This window comes from Oncorhynchus masou, chromosome 8 (assembly GCF_036934945.1).
Source record: "Oncorhynchus masou masou isolate Uvic2021 chromosome 8, UVic_Omas_1.1, whole genome shotgun sequence".
NCBI lineage: Eukaryota > Metazoa > Chordata > Actinopteri > Salmoniformes > Salmonidae > Oncorhynchus > Oncorhynchus masou.
The window spans coordinates 29,116,573-29,131,965 of NC_088219.1; the positions used below are offsets into that span (position 1 = coordinate 29,116,573).

Sequence of the window (15,393 nt, forward strand, 5' to 3'; positions counted from 1 at the left end):
ATGTGTATTTTGTTCATACAACTGGAAATGGTTCCCATGTTTTTCTATGTTGGTTGGTTGGTTGAGGGATTATTTTATTGAAAGTAACATATGGTTTTGACTTTTTCCCCTTCACCAAACAAATCAGAGCAGCTGTGGTAAGTCTGTCTAGGTTACTCAAATTACAGTAGATGGAATACATTCTCCTCTCATGGCACTCAGCCCTGGGAGAGTTTCTATTATCTAAAAGATAGGGTCTAAAGATGTATTCCTTCACAAATCTGCCCCCACTTTTCAGAGTCATTATCTCGAGAGAGTGTTTGGCATGTGAGCCCCTGACTCAACTCATTCTCTGAAGTCTGTCAAGTGAGACTCCCTACCCTTGTCACAATAATGGTCGGACCAAGGCACAGCGAAGAGTTCCACATGCTTTATTAATAGTGAAACTTAAAACAATAAACAAACTGTGACTACAGAGGTGCAAAGTGCTCCAAACAATATCCCATAACACACAGGTGTAAAAAATACTACTTAAATATGATCCCCCACTAGAGACAACGATAGCCAGCTGCCTCTAATTGGGAATCATACTAATACACCAACATAGAAAATACAAACTAGAACCAAACATAGAAAATATAAACTAGACTAAACCCCTAGTCACTCCCTGACCTACTCTACCATAGAAAATAAAGGTTTTCTATGGTCAGGACGTGACAACCCTCCATACACATGCTCTTATAAATAGACAGTTTCTCTCTCTAACAAAGTTTGGAATTGAAAGCTTGAAATTCTTCTCAAAATGTGGTCTTCCATGTTGATCCTGTGATTATGCTACCTGGTCTCATGCCTTTTTAGGTTTTCACTTGAATGTGGGGGAAACAGGGACTTACCCTTTCACGAGGTGCTTTGAAAGCCTACATTTAAAACTTTTGATCAGTATGGTACTAATAAGCAGTATCACTTTTAATTGGTCAATTTCTCAGTCACTCCAGAGATGCCCCCACCCCCCCTGGCCTGATTGTTGACTGGGCCCAGGGGGAATGACCTGTACTGCAAACCTCCAACACTCAGTTTTCTGAAAGAGTGACGGACAGATTCCGAAAATGGCGTCCTTCAGAATTCTGTCAAAATCAGAGCAATTTCATAGAAATATATCTTCAGTGAGAAGACAAAAAGGAGTACTGTCTATGCAGTATGGCAAGGTAGGAACAACTTTATAATTTTAACACAATTTGTGTTATGTGTATCATAAACCTGAACATTAGGTAAAATGTTGTTTATTAATCCAGTATATCAAGCTAGTATTGTATTGCTCCATATACAATGTAACGATTGTGTGCTAAATTGTGACTATTGATACTGTTTAATGGTATGGAACTGTTAGGAACCTCACAAGGGTATCTGTTCTGAACCTCAAATGTTTTATTCTTGTCTCTGAAGTACATATGGAAAGATTTCGGACCCTTTCCCTTTTTCCACATTTGGTTAGCTTACATCCTTATTCTAAAATCGATTAAATATATTTTTCCCCGTCATCAATCTACACACAATACCCCATAATGACAAATTGCACATTAGATTCTTTTCCCAGCTAGCGACTGGAACGAGCTGCAACAAACACTCAAACTGGACAGTTATCTCAATCTCTACATTCAAAGACTCAATCATGGACACTCTTACTGACCGTTGTGGCTGCTTTGTGTGATATATTGTCTCTACCTTATTGCCCTTTGTGCTGTTGTCTGTGTCCAATAATGTTTGTACCATGTTTTGTGCTGCTACCATGTTGTGTTGCTACCATGTTGTTATTATGTTGTGTTGCTACCATGCTGTGTCATCATGTGTCGCTGCCTTGCTATGTTGTTGTCTTAGTTCTCTCTTCATGTAGTGCTGTGTTGTCTCGTTGTGATGTGTGTTTTGTCCTATATTTATATTTTTATTTTTATTCCCAGGCCCCAGTCCCCGCAGGAGGCCTTTGCCTTTTTGTAGGCCTTCATTGTAAATAACAATGTGTTCTTAACAGACTTTTCTAGTTAAAAAGGTTAAATATTAAATAAAAAAATACAATTGGAAAAGCACACACCTGTCTATATAAGGTCCCACAGTTGACAGTGCGTGTCGGAGCAAAAACCAAGCCATGAGGTCAAAGGAATTGTCCGTAGAGCTCCGAGACAGGATTGTGTCGAGGCACAGGTCTGGGGAAGGGTACCAAAACATTTATGCAGCATTGAAGGTCCCCAAGAACACAGTGGCCTACATCATTCTTAATGGAAGAAGTTTGGAACCACCAATACTCTTCCTAGAGCTGGCTGCCCGGCCAAACTGAGCAATCGGGAGAAGGGCCTTGGTCAGGGAGGTGACCAAGAATTTGATGGTCACTCTGACAGAGCTCCAGAGTTCCTCTTTGGAGATGGGAGAACCTTCCAGAAGGACAACCATTTCTCCAGCACTCCATCAATCAGGCCTTTATGGTAGAGTGGCCAGACAAAAAACATTTATCAGTAAAAGGCTCATGACAGCCCGCTTAGAGTTTGCTTAAAGGCACCTATAGGACTTTAATCCATTTTAGAATAAGGCTGTAACGTAAAAAGTCATGGGGTCTGAATACTTTCCGAATGCACTGTATATGGGAGTGTTTTATTTATATTTTTTTCTTTCTTTACTTTACTTACCTACACACACACACACCTTTTTTCGCACTATTGGTTAGAGCCTGTAAGTAAGCATTTCACTGTAAGGTCTACACCTGTTGTATTCTCCGCACGTGACAATTTTTTTTGATTTGAGTGCTATAATACTGTGGATGGGTCACTCAGAGTTCTTATGGATGAGAACTGTCTAAGTGGAGAGCATTAGAATAAATCAAGTAGCAAACCTACAAGATTTTTTACAAGTTTTTATTCTAGAATGAATCCTAGTCCATGAGAGAAACCAGGTACAGTGCTACATTAATCACTTTGAATGAACCATTTTTGACACAACTCTAACATACCTTTTTCCCCTGACAAAATGGGGGCACGAAATAACAACATGCAAATTTGTATCAATTTCATTGAGGGGGATTGAACTAACTCTATTGATTCACTGGTAAAAATCCAGGTTTACTGTGATGTCCTTGTCCAAATTGTCATGTGGTTATTTCAGTGTGTTCCTCACCCTCGGGTGTGTGGCTGTTGCTTCTCCACCTCCTGCCCCAGGGATGCCCGCTTCTTTACCGACCCCACAGAGGCAGTGAAAGACATCCCAGACGGCTCCACTCTACTAGTCGGGGGTAGCATACTGTACCTACTCTCTGGCCTTTTTCATCACATAGTTATGCTTTTGTCAAATGTCAAATTCAAACGTTTTGCGTTTCAAACCTCATAAATATCTTCTGCTTCTGGGAAAACAATATGTCATATTTGTTTAAGCGCTAATCATTAACATTCCATGTTTGCGCTTGTACATTAGTTTGGGTAATGTATAGGATAATTCAGAGTTTAATGTTTTCTTCTGAATGTTTTCCAGGGTTTGGTTTGTGTGGAATACCCGAGAATCTGATTGGGAGTTTATTGAAGACTGGAGTGAAAGGTATCACAGCAGTCAGCAACAACGCTGGGTAATTAGGCTACTACAAAATGAGTGTGTGTGCGAGTGCCTTTGAGTATATTTGTTTTTGTGCATGTGTTGTATGTATATAAGCAAGATAGAAATGTGTTTGTGTTATTCTCGTGTGGATAAATCTCTCGTGTGTGTGTGCAGTGTGGATAATTTTGGTCTTGGTCTGCTGCTGAGGACCAAGCAGATCAAGCGGATGATTTCCTCCTACGTTGGAGAGAATGCAGAGTTTGAGAGACAGTACCTTTCAGGGGAACTGGAGGTGGAGCTAACGCCTCAGGTTAGACTCGAATGACTGTGTGTCACTCTAACGTATTTTCTCCATCTGGTTTGTAATGAAAAATGGATTTGCCTGTCATTCTCGCTATAACAAGTTTGTTATAACATTTTTGTATCTTGTTATAGCCTACGTGTTAGATCGTGTTAAGACTTTCTTATACCATTCATCTACTGAAGGGTACCCTGGCAGAGAGGGTACGTGCCGGCGGTGCTGGGGTCCCTGCCTTCTTCACGCCCACTGGGTATGGCACACTGATCCAGGAGGGAGGCTCACCCATCAAATACAACACAGACGGCAGTGTGGCCATCGCTAGCAAGAAGAGAGAGGTATGCAAAAACACACACATATATTCATATTGAACCTTTATTTACCCAGAATAATTGACTTTTTTTCCCCCAAGAAAGACCCGGTAATATTAGAGAGATAGAGGTGGACACTATAGGGTCAGCTCAGCTTTTACTCCTGACCCTGACACATGTGATGTCATTATCTCACAGGTGAGGGAGTTCAATGGCATCCACTATGTCATGGAGAGAGCCATCACAGGGGACTTTGCTTTGATCAAGGCCTGGAAAGCTGATCGAGCCGGTAACATTGTGTTCAGGTGGGGTTGGCTGATTTTTCAACAACAATCATAAGAACGTGTTATATTCAAACTCCACAAGAGGTCAGCATTTCCTAGTATGATGTTGCGCCACTGCTAGTGCTAATATTCAAAATCAATTACAACGGACAACGACTGTCACTGTGAATGATCATATAGTTAATGCACTGACTCTACTTAGCATATCAGCATACAATAAACAGTTCATGATACTGTCTTTGTCTTTCTATAGAAAAACAGCACGGAACTTCAACCAGCCCATGTGTAAAGCAGCTAAAGTCACCGTAGTGGAGGTTAGCATGTCAATGAACCAGTTTCAATTAACAGCTTGTTCAACTATCATGTGTGGCCTAAGAGTTTACTGGACCTGACACCAGACTTTTAAACCCAAACTGGGTCTTCGGTTACTACTGTCTTAGGTAGAAGAGATTGTAGATGTGGGGACCTTTGCTCCAGAAGATATCCATGTCCCCAGCATCTATGTTGACAGGATTGTGAAGGGGGCAGTCTATGAGAAGAGGATAGAGGTAAGCCTGCCTGTCTGTGTCTGTCAGTCTGTTGGTGGCAGGTAACGTGGAATCGGTTGTTTTCTCTGTACTATTGATTGGCAATAATCTCTGTTCACTGTGCAGAAGAGAACGGTCCAGAAAGGCTCTTTGGAGACACCCAAACCCAAGAGGAAGGCAGACCTGCTCCGAGAGAGGATCATCAGGAGAGCAGCACTGGAGTTCCAGGATGGGATGTATGGTATCCTTTACACAGGATCAGGGCCGGAGGGAACAGTGTGGATTGATATTGAAACGTGAGGTACATATTGGGGTATGGCGGTCACAAAATTTCCTCAGATTTGTAATTGTCAAGCAAATAAATGGTCGGTCTCACGGTAATTGACAGTTAATTAACAAACACATTTAGCATCTCCTGGCTTACACACAGCCTACAAGCCACTGATGCAGACCTTTGGAACATCTACATTTGGAAAAAGTCTAATAAAGCCATGTAATATAGCCTATACCTTCACAATAAATCCATTCTTTATTTTAGACAGTTCTAAAGAAACATGATATGAAGAAAATGTGGTCTATTTCAGAAGAACAGAATAGCATACTCTGAGTTGTCCTTATGGTAGGTCCTGATCTGGCTATTCCATATGGCTGTGGGCTATGCTAGTTCATTTAGCAGACAAGATTTACTTAGAATTCCGTGGCATTATTTTATAGTATGAAGAATACAATTGAACATAGCTGGATTACATTGAAAGGATATTTTCTCCAAACGATTCAGGGAGTGTTGCACATGCGGCTATTCTGTGTTGAGCGGTTAACAAAGAAATAGGTATCTATATGCTTAATTTTGAAAGACATGAGCTCATGACATCTGCTCTGTTTATTTGCGCAGGCTGTTCACACTTCAGTCTCTCATTCACAATTTGACGATGCCTTGAATTTCCCGGCGTCATCCCCTTTGTGGCCGTAATGCATCCTAAAAAAATCCATGCCTTTTGTGGCCAGTGGCCGTTGTGCCCTTCTTCCTGAGTGCTGCGTGCTCTTCTCCCTGAGTGCTGCATGCTCCGAAGCACCTCTCACTCACATGGCTCTCCATCACTGATCGGTTCTTTCATACAGGCTACAAGTGAAGACAGACACATCGGGGACGCAACTGTGCACGTCCTTATCCAATTTTGAGATTCATATTGTAATAACTGTCCACATTTACTTTTCGGCAGCCAACAAGATGAGAAAGGCCTAACTAACAGCAAAAGCACTAGCCTATGTCAATTGACTATCCCCAATAGTACAAATGTTGACCTATTCTGTGTGAGAAATAAATATTCCAAAGATAGTCCGGAACAGTTGTAAAATGCGATAGATCCTAAATAAATAAAATACAAAATTACACAATGTGGTGGACCAAACAGATCAGAACATGTGGCAGAAAATGTAGAAAAAACTATTAGGCTATTTCTTCACATTATAAGCGCAGCAATGCACACACGGCAGTAGGCTATATGCTCGAATGTTCCATTAGCGCGAAAACACCCTTATCAAAATCAAATTTATTGGTCACATACACGTGTTTAGCAGATGTTATTGTGGGTGTAGTGAAATGCTTGTGTTTCTAGCTCCGACAGTGCAGTAATATCTAACAACTAATATCTAACAGTTTCACAACATATACCCCAAAATACATGTAAATCTAAGTAAGGAATGTATTAAGCATATATACTGTACATATATGTCAGTGGCATTGGACTAAGATACAGTGGCGTAGTATAGAATACAGTATATACATACAGTATGAATGGGTAACGCAATATTTACACACAATTAAAGTGACTAAGATACCGTAGAATAGTACAGAGTAGAGTTTATACATATGAGATGAGTAATGCAAGATACGGAGACATTAAAGTTGCTAGTGATCTATTTCTAAAAGTGGCCAGTGATCCCTAATCTATGTCTATATGCAGCAGCCTCTGATGTGCTGGAGATGGCTGTTTAACAGTCAGCGGTGTAGTATAGAATACAATACAGTATATACATATGAGATGGGTGATGCAATATGTATTTTTTTTTAAGTGACTAAGATACCGTAGAATAGTACAGAGTACAGTTTATACATATAAGCTGAGTAATGCTAGATACGGAACATAATTAAAGTGGCTAGTGATCCATTTCTAAAAGTGACCAGTGATTCCTAATATCTATAGGCAGCCGCCTCTAATATGCTAGTGATGGCTGTTTAGCAGTCTGATGGCCTTGAGATAGAAGCTGTTTTTCCGTCTCTCGGTCCCAGCTTTGATGCACCTGTACTGACCTCACCTTCTGGATGATAGTGGGGTGAACAGGCAGTGGCTCGGGTGGTTGATGTCCTTGATGATCTTTTTTGCCTTCCTATGGCATCGGGTGCTGTAGGTGTCCTGGAGTGCAGGAAGTTTGTCCCCGGTAATGCGTTGGGCAGACCGCACCATCAGCTGGAGTTTTGCAGTTGTGGGCGTTGCAGTTGCCTTAGGAGGTGGTGATACAGCCCGACAGGACACTCTCAATTGTGCATCTGTAAAAGTTTGAGAGGGTTTTAGGTGTTAAGCCAAATTTCTTTAGCCTCCTGACGTTGAAGAGGCGCTCTTGCACCTTCTTCACCCAGGCGCGCTGTTGTGCCTTCTTCACCACACTGTCTGTGTGGGTGGACATTTTCAGTTTGTCAGTGATGTGTATAGGGGGGTGCTCCCGCTACTGTTTCCTGAAGTCCACAATCATCTCCTTAGTTTTGTTGATGTTTAATGAGAGGTTTCCGCAAATGCGATTATGCATATAATGCTTTTATTATACTAAAAAGTGCATTTAAGGTCAATTCTTCTCCAAACTTGAAACTCACATGGTCCTTATGTATGACACCCTTTGTAAGCAGATTTAATCTACTAAAAATTAAGAAGTTATTTGGCCACTTTAGTTGTGATACAAATCTTTTCAAAATTAGGCTACATGAGGTGTGCGTATATGATTCGAAGAAGTCGCAAAAAAAAGCATTGCCTTAAGTTGGGCATCAGTCACAATTGAAAATATATCATTCACAAGTGATAGGCTAATATTGTCACCCATCAGACTATTCTTAATTTGAATCTTTACATACATTTGTGGATCATTTTGTCATGCACCTGTCACAAAACTGGGGGGGGGGGATACATGTAATCTATGCACTTAAACAGCGGATTTAAGACACTTTTTCCCTTGGTTCATTTTCATGCCAGCTAGGTAGTGTGCTGGCAAGATAAACAATGTGCTTGATATAAGGAAAGTTGGGAAATAAATATAGAAAGCTGAGGCCAGTAGAGTTCGAAGTACCAGGCAGTTAGCAAGTTTAGTAGACTACTAATGACCATTAGCAGCAACAGAGCTTGGAGCAGCCTAATTGCCATGACTAAACGTGGAATTTGACTGCCTTCATGACTCATGACTGCCGGTGTGGCGGTAATATGGTCACCAAACAGCCCTAGGTATATACAATATGTAGATGTGGTGGATGTGATTGGTTATTAATAGGTCCCTTGACTACAGCATCTTCAGCAAACCTTGGTATTGGGATCCCCATGCTGGCCAGCAACTTCATCAACTCTGACATCACTGTGCACCTACAGAGTGAGAATGGACTTCTGGGCCTGGTGAGCCATATTAAACTGTTAGATTTACAGATACAAATAGAAAGTGCATTCAGGAAAGTGGGCACCCTCTCTTTGACAAAGCCCTGTGTGTGTGTCTGTGTCATTTTGTTGTTTTGTCTGTGAATTATAAAAAGGGTCCTTATCCCACCGAAAGTGAGGTAGACCCAGACCTTATCAATGCAGGTGCGTACAGCAAGCACATACGTCAACACTACACCTACAAAGTTGTAGAAAGTCTTTGGTTGGACATGCTATCCTCAAATCAAAGCTTTCTTGGAACATCTTTCCTGGCCTTTACCCTCCTACCCAGTCTCTGTTTGTGTTATTTAGGTAAAGAGGTTGTAACTGTGGTTCCTGGAGCCGCGTTTTTCTCCAGTGATGAATCATTTGCTATGATCAGGGGGTGAGTGCTCAAACCACCTACTGTACTCCCTGATCTTTAGCTCCACTATCACTTTTTCCTTTGGAGTAGCTGAAGGTAACATGAACCACCTCTACTTTCAGTGGCCACATTGACCTGACCATGTTGGGGGCCATGCAGGTGTCTAAGTATGGGGACCTGGCCAACTGGATGATCCCGGTATGATCATGTCTCTCACCCTGGCCAATCGTAGGAATATGTGTATATAATGTTTCAACATGTGTATGCTCTCTTCATTGACCTCCAAAGGGAAAGATGGTGAAAGGAATGGGAGGGGCTATGGACCTAGTGGCAAGTGCAGGAACCAAAGTGGTGGTGACCATGGAGCATTCTGCTAAGGTACAAAATGACACTACCTCTGGTGCTTCATACATATGGTTTTAGACCTTACTACACTATAGGAGTGTACCCTATAGTAAACCTTTTCTCCTTACAAACTTAAGGGGGACAAACACAAAATCCTGGAGAGTTGTACTCTCCCACTGACCGGGAAGCAGTGTGTGGATAGGATCATCACTGAAAAGGTGAGCTTTTTAAATAAAGTTAGGCTTGTCAGCTGCAGGCAGTGTCAATCTCCTCTCCCTGTATGCAGTGGCTTACACTACACCCCCCCCCCAGGCAGTTTTTGATGTTGACAAGGCCAGCGGCCTCACTCTCATAGAGATCTGGGAGGGGCTGATTCCTGATGACATCAGAGCTTGCACTGGCACAGACTTTGCTGTGAGTTTGACAAACCCATCATAGCTCAGATGAATCATGGAATAACTACTGACTCATTAACTCAACACTGAATGTTCTGTGCTTCCATTATAATGACTCAACTCTGATCACTGTTTGTGTTTCTTGATAGGTATCCCCAAATCTAAGACCAATGCAGCAGATCTGAACCCAGTGACTCCAAACCTTTCTGCAGTGCACATAATCCTTCTTTTAACATTCCACGTGACCATAGTGCTACAATTGCATGTACACAACAACTCTGGGAGAGAGGTATAAATAGATCTGCAGACTTGAAGGTATTGACAGTTAAGAGTCAGTCGGCTACAACGTGCCTGTGACTTACAATAGAATCAGCTTGCTGAAGTCTAGGTCTACAATGCAATGACTGGTCATTCCAAGCTGTATATGGTATGATCCATGGCAGATTGTTTTACTCTTAAAATGGCATAACTAAATTTGTTTGAGTTTCATAATTTTACAGAGACACTCAAGTGCTAAGTATTTTTTTTTGGTTCAGGATTGGATGATATCAAATCAAATTGATTTGTCACATACACATGGTTAGCAGATGTTAATGCGAAGTGTAGCGAAATGCTTGTGCTTCTAGTTCCGACAATGCAGTAATAACCAACGAGTAATCTAACAATTCCAAAACTACTACCTTATACACACACAAGTGTAAAGTGATAAAGAATATGTACATAAAGATATGAATGAGTGATGGTACAGAACGGCATAGGCAAGATGCAGTAGATGGTATCGAGTACAGTATATACATATGAGATGAGTAATGTAGGGTATGTAAACAAAGTGGCATAGTTTAAAGTGGCTACAGCAGCAGATGTCACAGGGATGTATTGTCTGCATGATATCATACATTATATACACTTGAGAGCATCTGGGGTCGTCAAAATCATACAATGTTTCTAACTTGGGTAAATTCAGCATTGTGACCTTTGCACTAATGGTGCGGCGCAGAGAGGCTCAACCAGGAAAAACAATTGTTACGCAACCGGTTCCCTACTCAGAAAAGGGGGGTGGTGATTTGCTCCTGGGTTCTGTTGGATTGTAAGGTCGGTAGGTATGATGTGATGGTCTAGGAGGAAGAGAGAAAATACACTGCTCAAAAAATAAAGGGAACACTTAAACAACACAATGTAACTCCAAGTCAATCACACTTCTGTCCACTTAGGAAGCAACACTAAGTGTAACATGTATAGTGTTGATTCAAGAGTTCAATTAACACTCAGTGTATTTTTACACTCAGAACCGCAGTGTTGGTGTTAATAACCAGAGTTGAACCAAAGCCATGCCCATCGTTATATTTTACAGCATGCTCTATTGCAGATTATTTTTGTTTTGTTTCAATGTCTATGTTTTTGTATGTACATTGATTAATTAACCATACACATTTTTTATTTAACTATTCCCATCTGTTGGACTTATTGCAACTGTTACTGAAATGGATTTTCCAGTTTTGATGTTTAAGGTAGTAGCATATCTTAGTCTTCCCAGGAATACCTGGGATAGGATAAAGTAATCCTTCTCACCCCCCCCCCCCCTTAAATGATTTAGATGCACTATTGTAAAGTGGCTGTTCCACTGGATGTCAGAAGGTGAATTCACCAATTTGTAAGTCGCTCTGGATAAGAGCGTCTGCTAAATGACTTAAATGTAATGTAAATGTTCCCAACCCTGGCAATCATTCTGACTGTCTGGATTCAAATCAGACCACTGTATTCAGGTAAAACTATAGTCTCAAAAGAAGGCGTTATTGAAACATGTCTTGTCTTAAAGAATTTAATTAGAATTTTTTCTTTTGGAAAAGTTTTATTGACACAATTCCTTTAAAAACAGCTCATACATTTTTTACATCATTTATACACATAAAAACGGCAACAAAGCATAAAACACAGCATTTGAAAGTTACATTTAAATTTGCTAAAAAGTACATGTTGTTAAAACCAATGAAAACAACCATGAATAAAAGTACTTTCCTTGTAAAAACATCAAATCTGTAAAAGCCATTTAAAATGTGTACTAATGATCTAACAAAGATAAAACTTTTTTAGACATGAAAAACATGTTAAAAAGCCACTTTGTTGAAAGGCTGTCTTCGGCCCCTTGTACAGGAGCGGGGTGAGTCTTTATCAAGCTCACCTCATCCTGCTCTTCTGAATAAATCATCGTCCGGTCCTTCGGGGCCCAGAGGAGATCCCTCCCCTAGGCGCATCGCCCGAGGCGCCGCAGCGCTGTCAGGCCGTGGCCGCCGGGACCTAGGGTGTTGTGGGGGACCCTTCACCTGGGGTCGAGGCCCCCCTTCCTTCCTTTAATTTGAATGATAAAACTAACCTAGGACTTGATGAAGGCAATAGGACTGAAAATGAATGCAACAACCATGTCTCTGACACTAGCAAGCACAGTCATGGATGGTACTGGTAACTCAAATATGCAAATAATGCTTAAAACCCTGCAGCAGGGCTATTAAATTCTGGTTTTGAAGATCTGAAACATTTCTGTTTTTTGATCGTTTATGGTTCTTCAGACACCCTCACCCTAAAATGGTTACCCTATGACATCACTCTCAATAACCTTTATTTGGTTCCAACTTTCACCTTTATTTTTAAGAGCGTAGCTGCAACCTATGTATGAGCTGGAAAAGGAGGTGCAGTATGCTGGGCTGAAGAAGCTCCTTCTCATGAGAGCTACAGTGGAGTACTTGTCAGAGGAACATCCCTGCCACTGCCGCCCTGTCACAACAACGGGCAGCCCCTGCTAACTGGAACAGTGTACATTTTATTATTATTGTACTTTTTAACCCCTTTTTTGTTTTTATCCCCAATTTCATGATATCCAATTGGTAGTTAGTCTTGGCCCATCGCTGCAACTCCTGTACGGACTCTGGAGAGGCGAAGATCGAGAGCCATGCGTCCTCTGAAAAACGCAACCACGCCAAGCCGCACTGCTTCTTGACACACTGCTCGCTTAACCCTGAAGCCAGCCCACCAATGTATCAAACACCTTACAGCTTGCGACCTGAAGTCAGCGTGCATGCGCCTGGCCGCCACAAGGAGTCGCTAGAGTGCGATGGGACAAGGACATCCCAGCCGGCCAAACCCTCCCCTAACCCGGAAAACGCTGGGCCAATTGTGTGCCGTAACCCAGTCACGGCCGGTTGCAGCACAACCCAGGATCGAACCCGGAACTGTAGTGACGCATCTAGCACTGCGATGCAATGCCTTAGACCGCTGCGCCACTCGGAAGGCCAGCACATTCTAAATGTGTCTGCAGGTCTGGCACCTCAGGCCCTGGCTGTGAAAGTGGCACTGATTAGAGAGCAGCCAGATTGCACACTTAATGTAATTTAGGGTTGTTTAATATTTAGTTCACTGGCACTATTGTTCCTATCTCCACTTACATCTGACACTTGGCCAGCAGGATTTCAGATCAATGTATGTAGTTGTACATTTATGCATAATGATTGTAATTGTGATATTTTGGCTATTGGTTTTATAAGGGGTGATCCATGGGAGCTGTAGCTGCTGCTTGTCATGGGGATCCTGTTCTCAGGGTCAAATGTCAAGACGAGGGGGGGCCTCCCTTGTGTGGGCTTCCCACAGAACAAAGGTCCTATTAAGTGCCAGACCTACAACATTTACAGTGAGGAAACTTGACCTAGCAGCTGTCATCGAATTTGATAAACTTATCAGTCATGTGAGGACTCGCTGTCACCTCTTGACCAGAGAGCCTAGTTCGGGGTGCCTAGTTCGGGGTGTGACTAGGGTGGGTAATCTAGGTTGTTTATTTCTATGTTGGCCTGGTATGGTTCCCAATTGGGGATCATATTTAGGCAGCCATTTCCCCACTGTTTTTTTGTGGGATCTTGTTTTTGTGTTGTTGCATGTGAGCACTCCAGAACGTCACGTTTAGATAATTTTTTATTGTTTTGTTGTGCGGTTCACTTGGAATAAAATACGTGGAACCCATATCGCGCTGTGCTTTGGTCTGAGAATGCTTACGACAATCGTGACACTCTTGAAGCGTAAGAGGAATGGGAGTTGGAGTAATACAGTGCTGAGGCATAAGGCTCATAGACAACTGGATACTATTATGAATTGTGTGGTGACATTTCTGGAGCCAAGAGCCGCTGAGGCATCCCCCAAGTGTGTGCTTCACAGAGTGGAAGGCGAGAAGTCCAGTGGCTATATGACTCCGGCTGGTTCCCAGACCATCCTTTTGCAATGGAAGGTGATACCAAAGAGAAATTGTATTCTATGGACAGTACCTTCAGAAAGTATTCACACACCTTGACTTTTTCCACATTTTGTGTTACAGCATGAACTTTAAATGGAGTGTCAGTGTCACTGATCTTCACACAATACCCCATAATGTCAAAGTGGAATATTGTTTTTAGAATTTTTTTCAAATAACTTTTTTTTTAAAGCTGAAATGTCTTGAGTCAATAAGAGTTTAACCCCTTTGTTATATCTATCCTAAATAGGTTCAGGAGTAAATGTTTACTTAACTAGTTAAATCCTGTTTCTAGTCTATTAGTTACAATGTGTAATCATTGATGTCCCAGGACCAAGATTGGTAAACATTGCTGAAGTGTGGAATTGTAATACATGCAGTTGAAGTTGGAAGTTTACATGCACTTAGGTTGGAGTCATTAAAACTTGTTTTTCAACCACTCCACAAATTTCTTGTTAAGTAGCTATAGTTTTGGCAAGTCGGTTAGGACATCTACTTTGTGCATGACACAAGTCATTTTTCCAACAATTGTTTACAGACATTATTTCACTTATAATTCACTGTATCACAATTCTAGTGGGTCAGATGTTTACATACACTAAGTTGACTGTGCCTTTAAACAGCTTGGAAAAATCCAGAAAATGGCATCATGGCTTTAGAAGCTTCTGATAGGCTAATTGACATCATTTGAGTCAATTGGAGGTGTACCTGTGGATGTATTTCAACGCCTACCTTCAAACTCAGTGCCTCTTTGCTTGACATCATGGGAAAATCAAAAGAAATCAGACAAGACCTCAGAAAAAAATTGTAGCCCTCAAGGCTTGTTCATCCTTGGGAGCCATTTCCAAATGCCTGAAGGTACCACATTCATCTATACAAACAATAGTTCCCAAGTATAAACACCATGGGACCATGCAGCCTAGTGGTAAGAGCATTGGACTAGTAACCGAAAGGTTACAAGTTCAAATCCCCGAGCTGACAAGGTACAAAATCTGTCGTTCTGCCCCTGAACAGGCAGTTAACCCACTGTTCCTAGGCTGTCATTGAAAATAAGAATTTGTTCTTAACTGACTTGCCTAGTAAAATAAAGGTAAAATAAAAATACTGCTCAGGAAGGAGATGCGTTCTGATCCAAGAGATAAACGTACTTTGGTGCAAAAAGTGCAAATCAATCCCAGAACAACAGCAAAGGACCTTCTGAAGATGCTGTAAGAAACCGGTACAAAAGTATCTGTGTCCACAGTAAAACGAGTCCTATATCGACATAACCTGAAAGGCCGCTCAGCAAGGAAGAAGCCACTGCTCCAAAACCGCCATAAAAAAGTCAGACTACAGTTTGCAACTGCACATGGGGACAAAGATTGTACTTTTTGTAGAAA

At 41.6% G+C, this 15,393-nt stretch overlaps 1 protein-coding gene across 2 annotated transcripts; it reads left to right on the plus strand.

Moving 5' to 3' along the window:
• Nucleotides 1-1,032: 1,032 nt before the first annotated feature.
• LOC135544503 (succinyl-CoA:3-ketoacid coenzyme A transferase 1, mitochondrial-like) lies at nt 1,033-11,186 on the plus strand. Of its 2 annotated transcripts, XM_064972164.1 has the most exons (17): nt 1,033-1,184; nt 3,127-3,253; nt 3,490-3,580; nt 3,724-3,859; nt 4,036-4,185; nt 4,357-4,463; nt 4,696-4,756; nt 4,883-4,990; nt 5,096-5,210; nt 8,528-8,622; nt 8,757-8,805; nt 8,953-9,025; nt 9,127-9,202; nt 9,293-9,382; nt 9,487-9,567; nt 9,662-9,763; nt 9,894-11,186. In XM_064972164.1, exons 1-17 carry the CDS (start codon nt 1,086-1,088, stop codon nt 9,927-9,929), a joined length of 1,596 nt encoding a protein of 531 aa, XP_064828236.1. In that variant the 5' UTR covers nt 1,033-1,085; the 3' UTR covers nt 9,930-11,186. The 2 variants fall into 2 exon arrangements, with proteins under 2 accessions (XP_064828236.1, XP_064828237.1); XM_064972165.1 differs by lacking the exons at nt 8,757-8,805; nt 8,953-9,025; nt 9,127-9,202.
• Nucleotides 11,187-15,393: the final 4,207 nt, after the last annotated feature.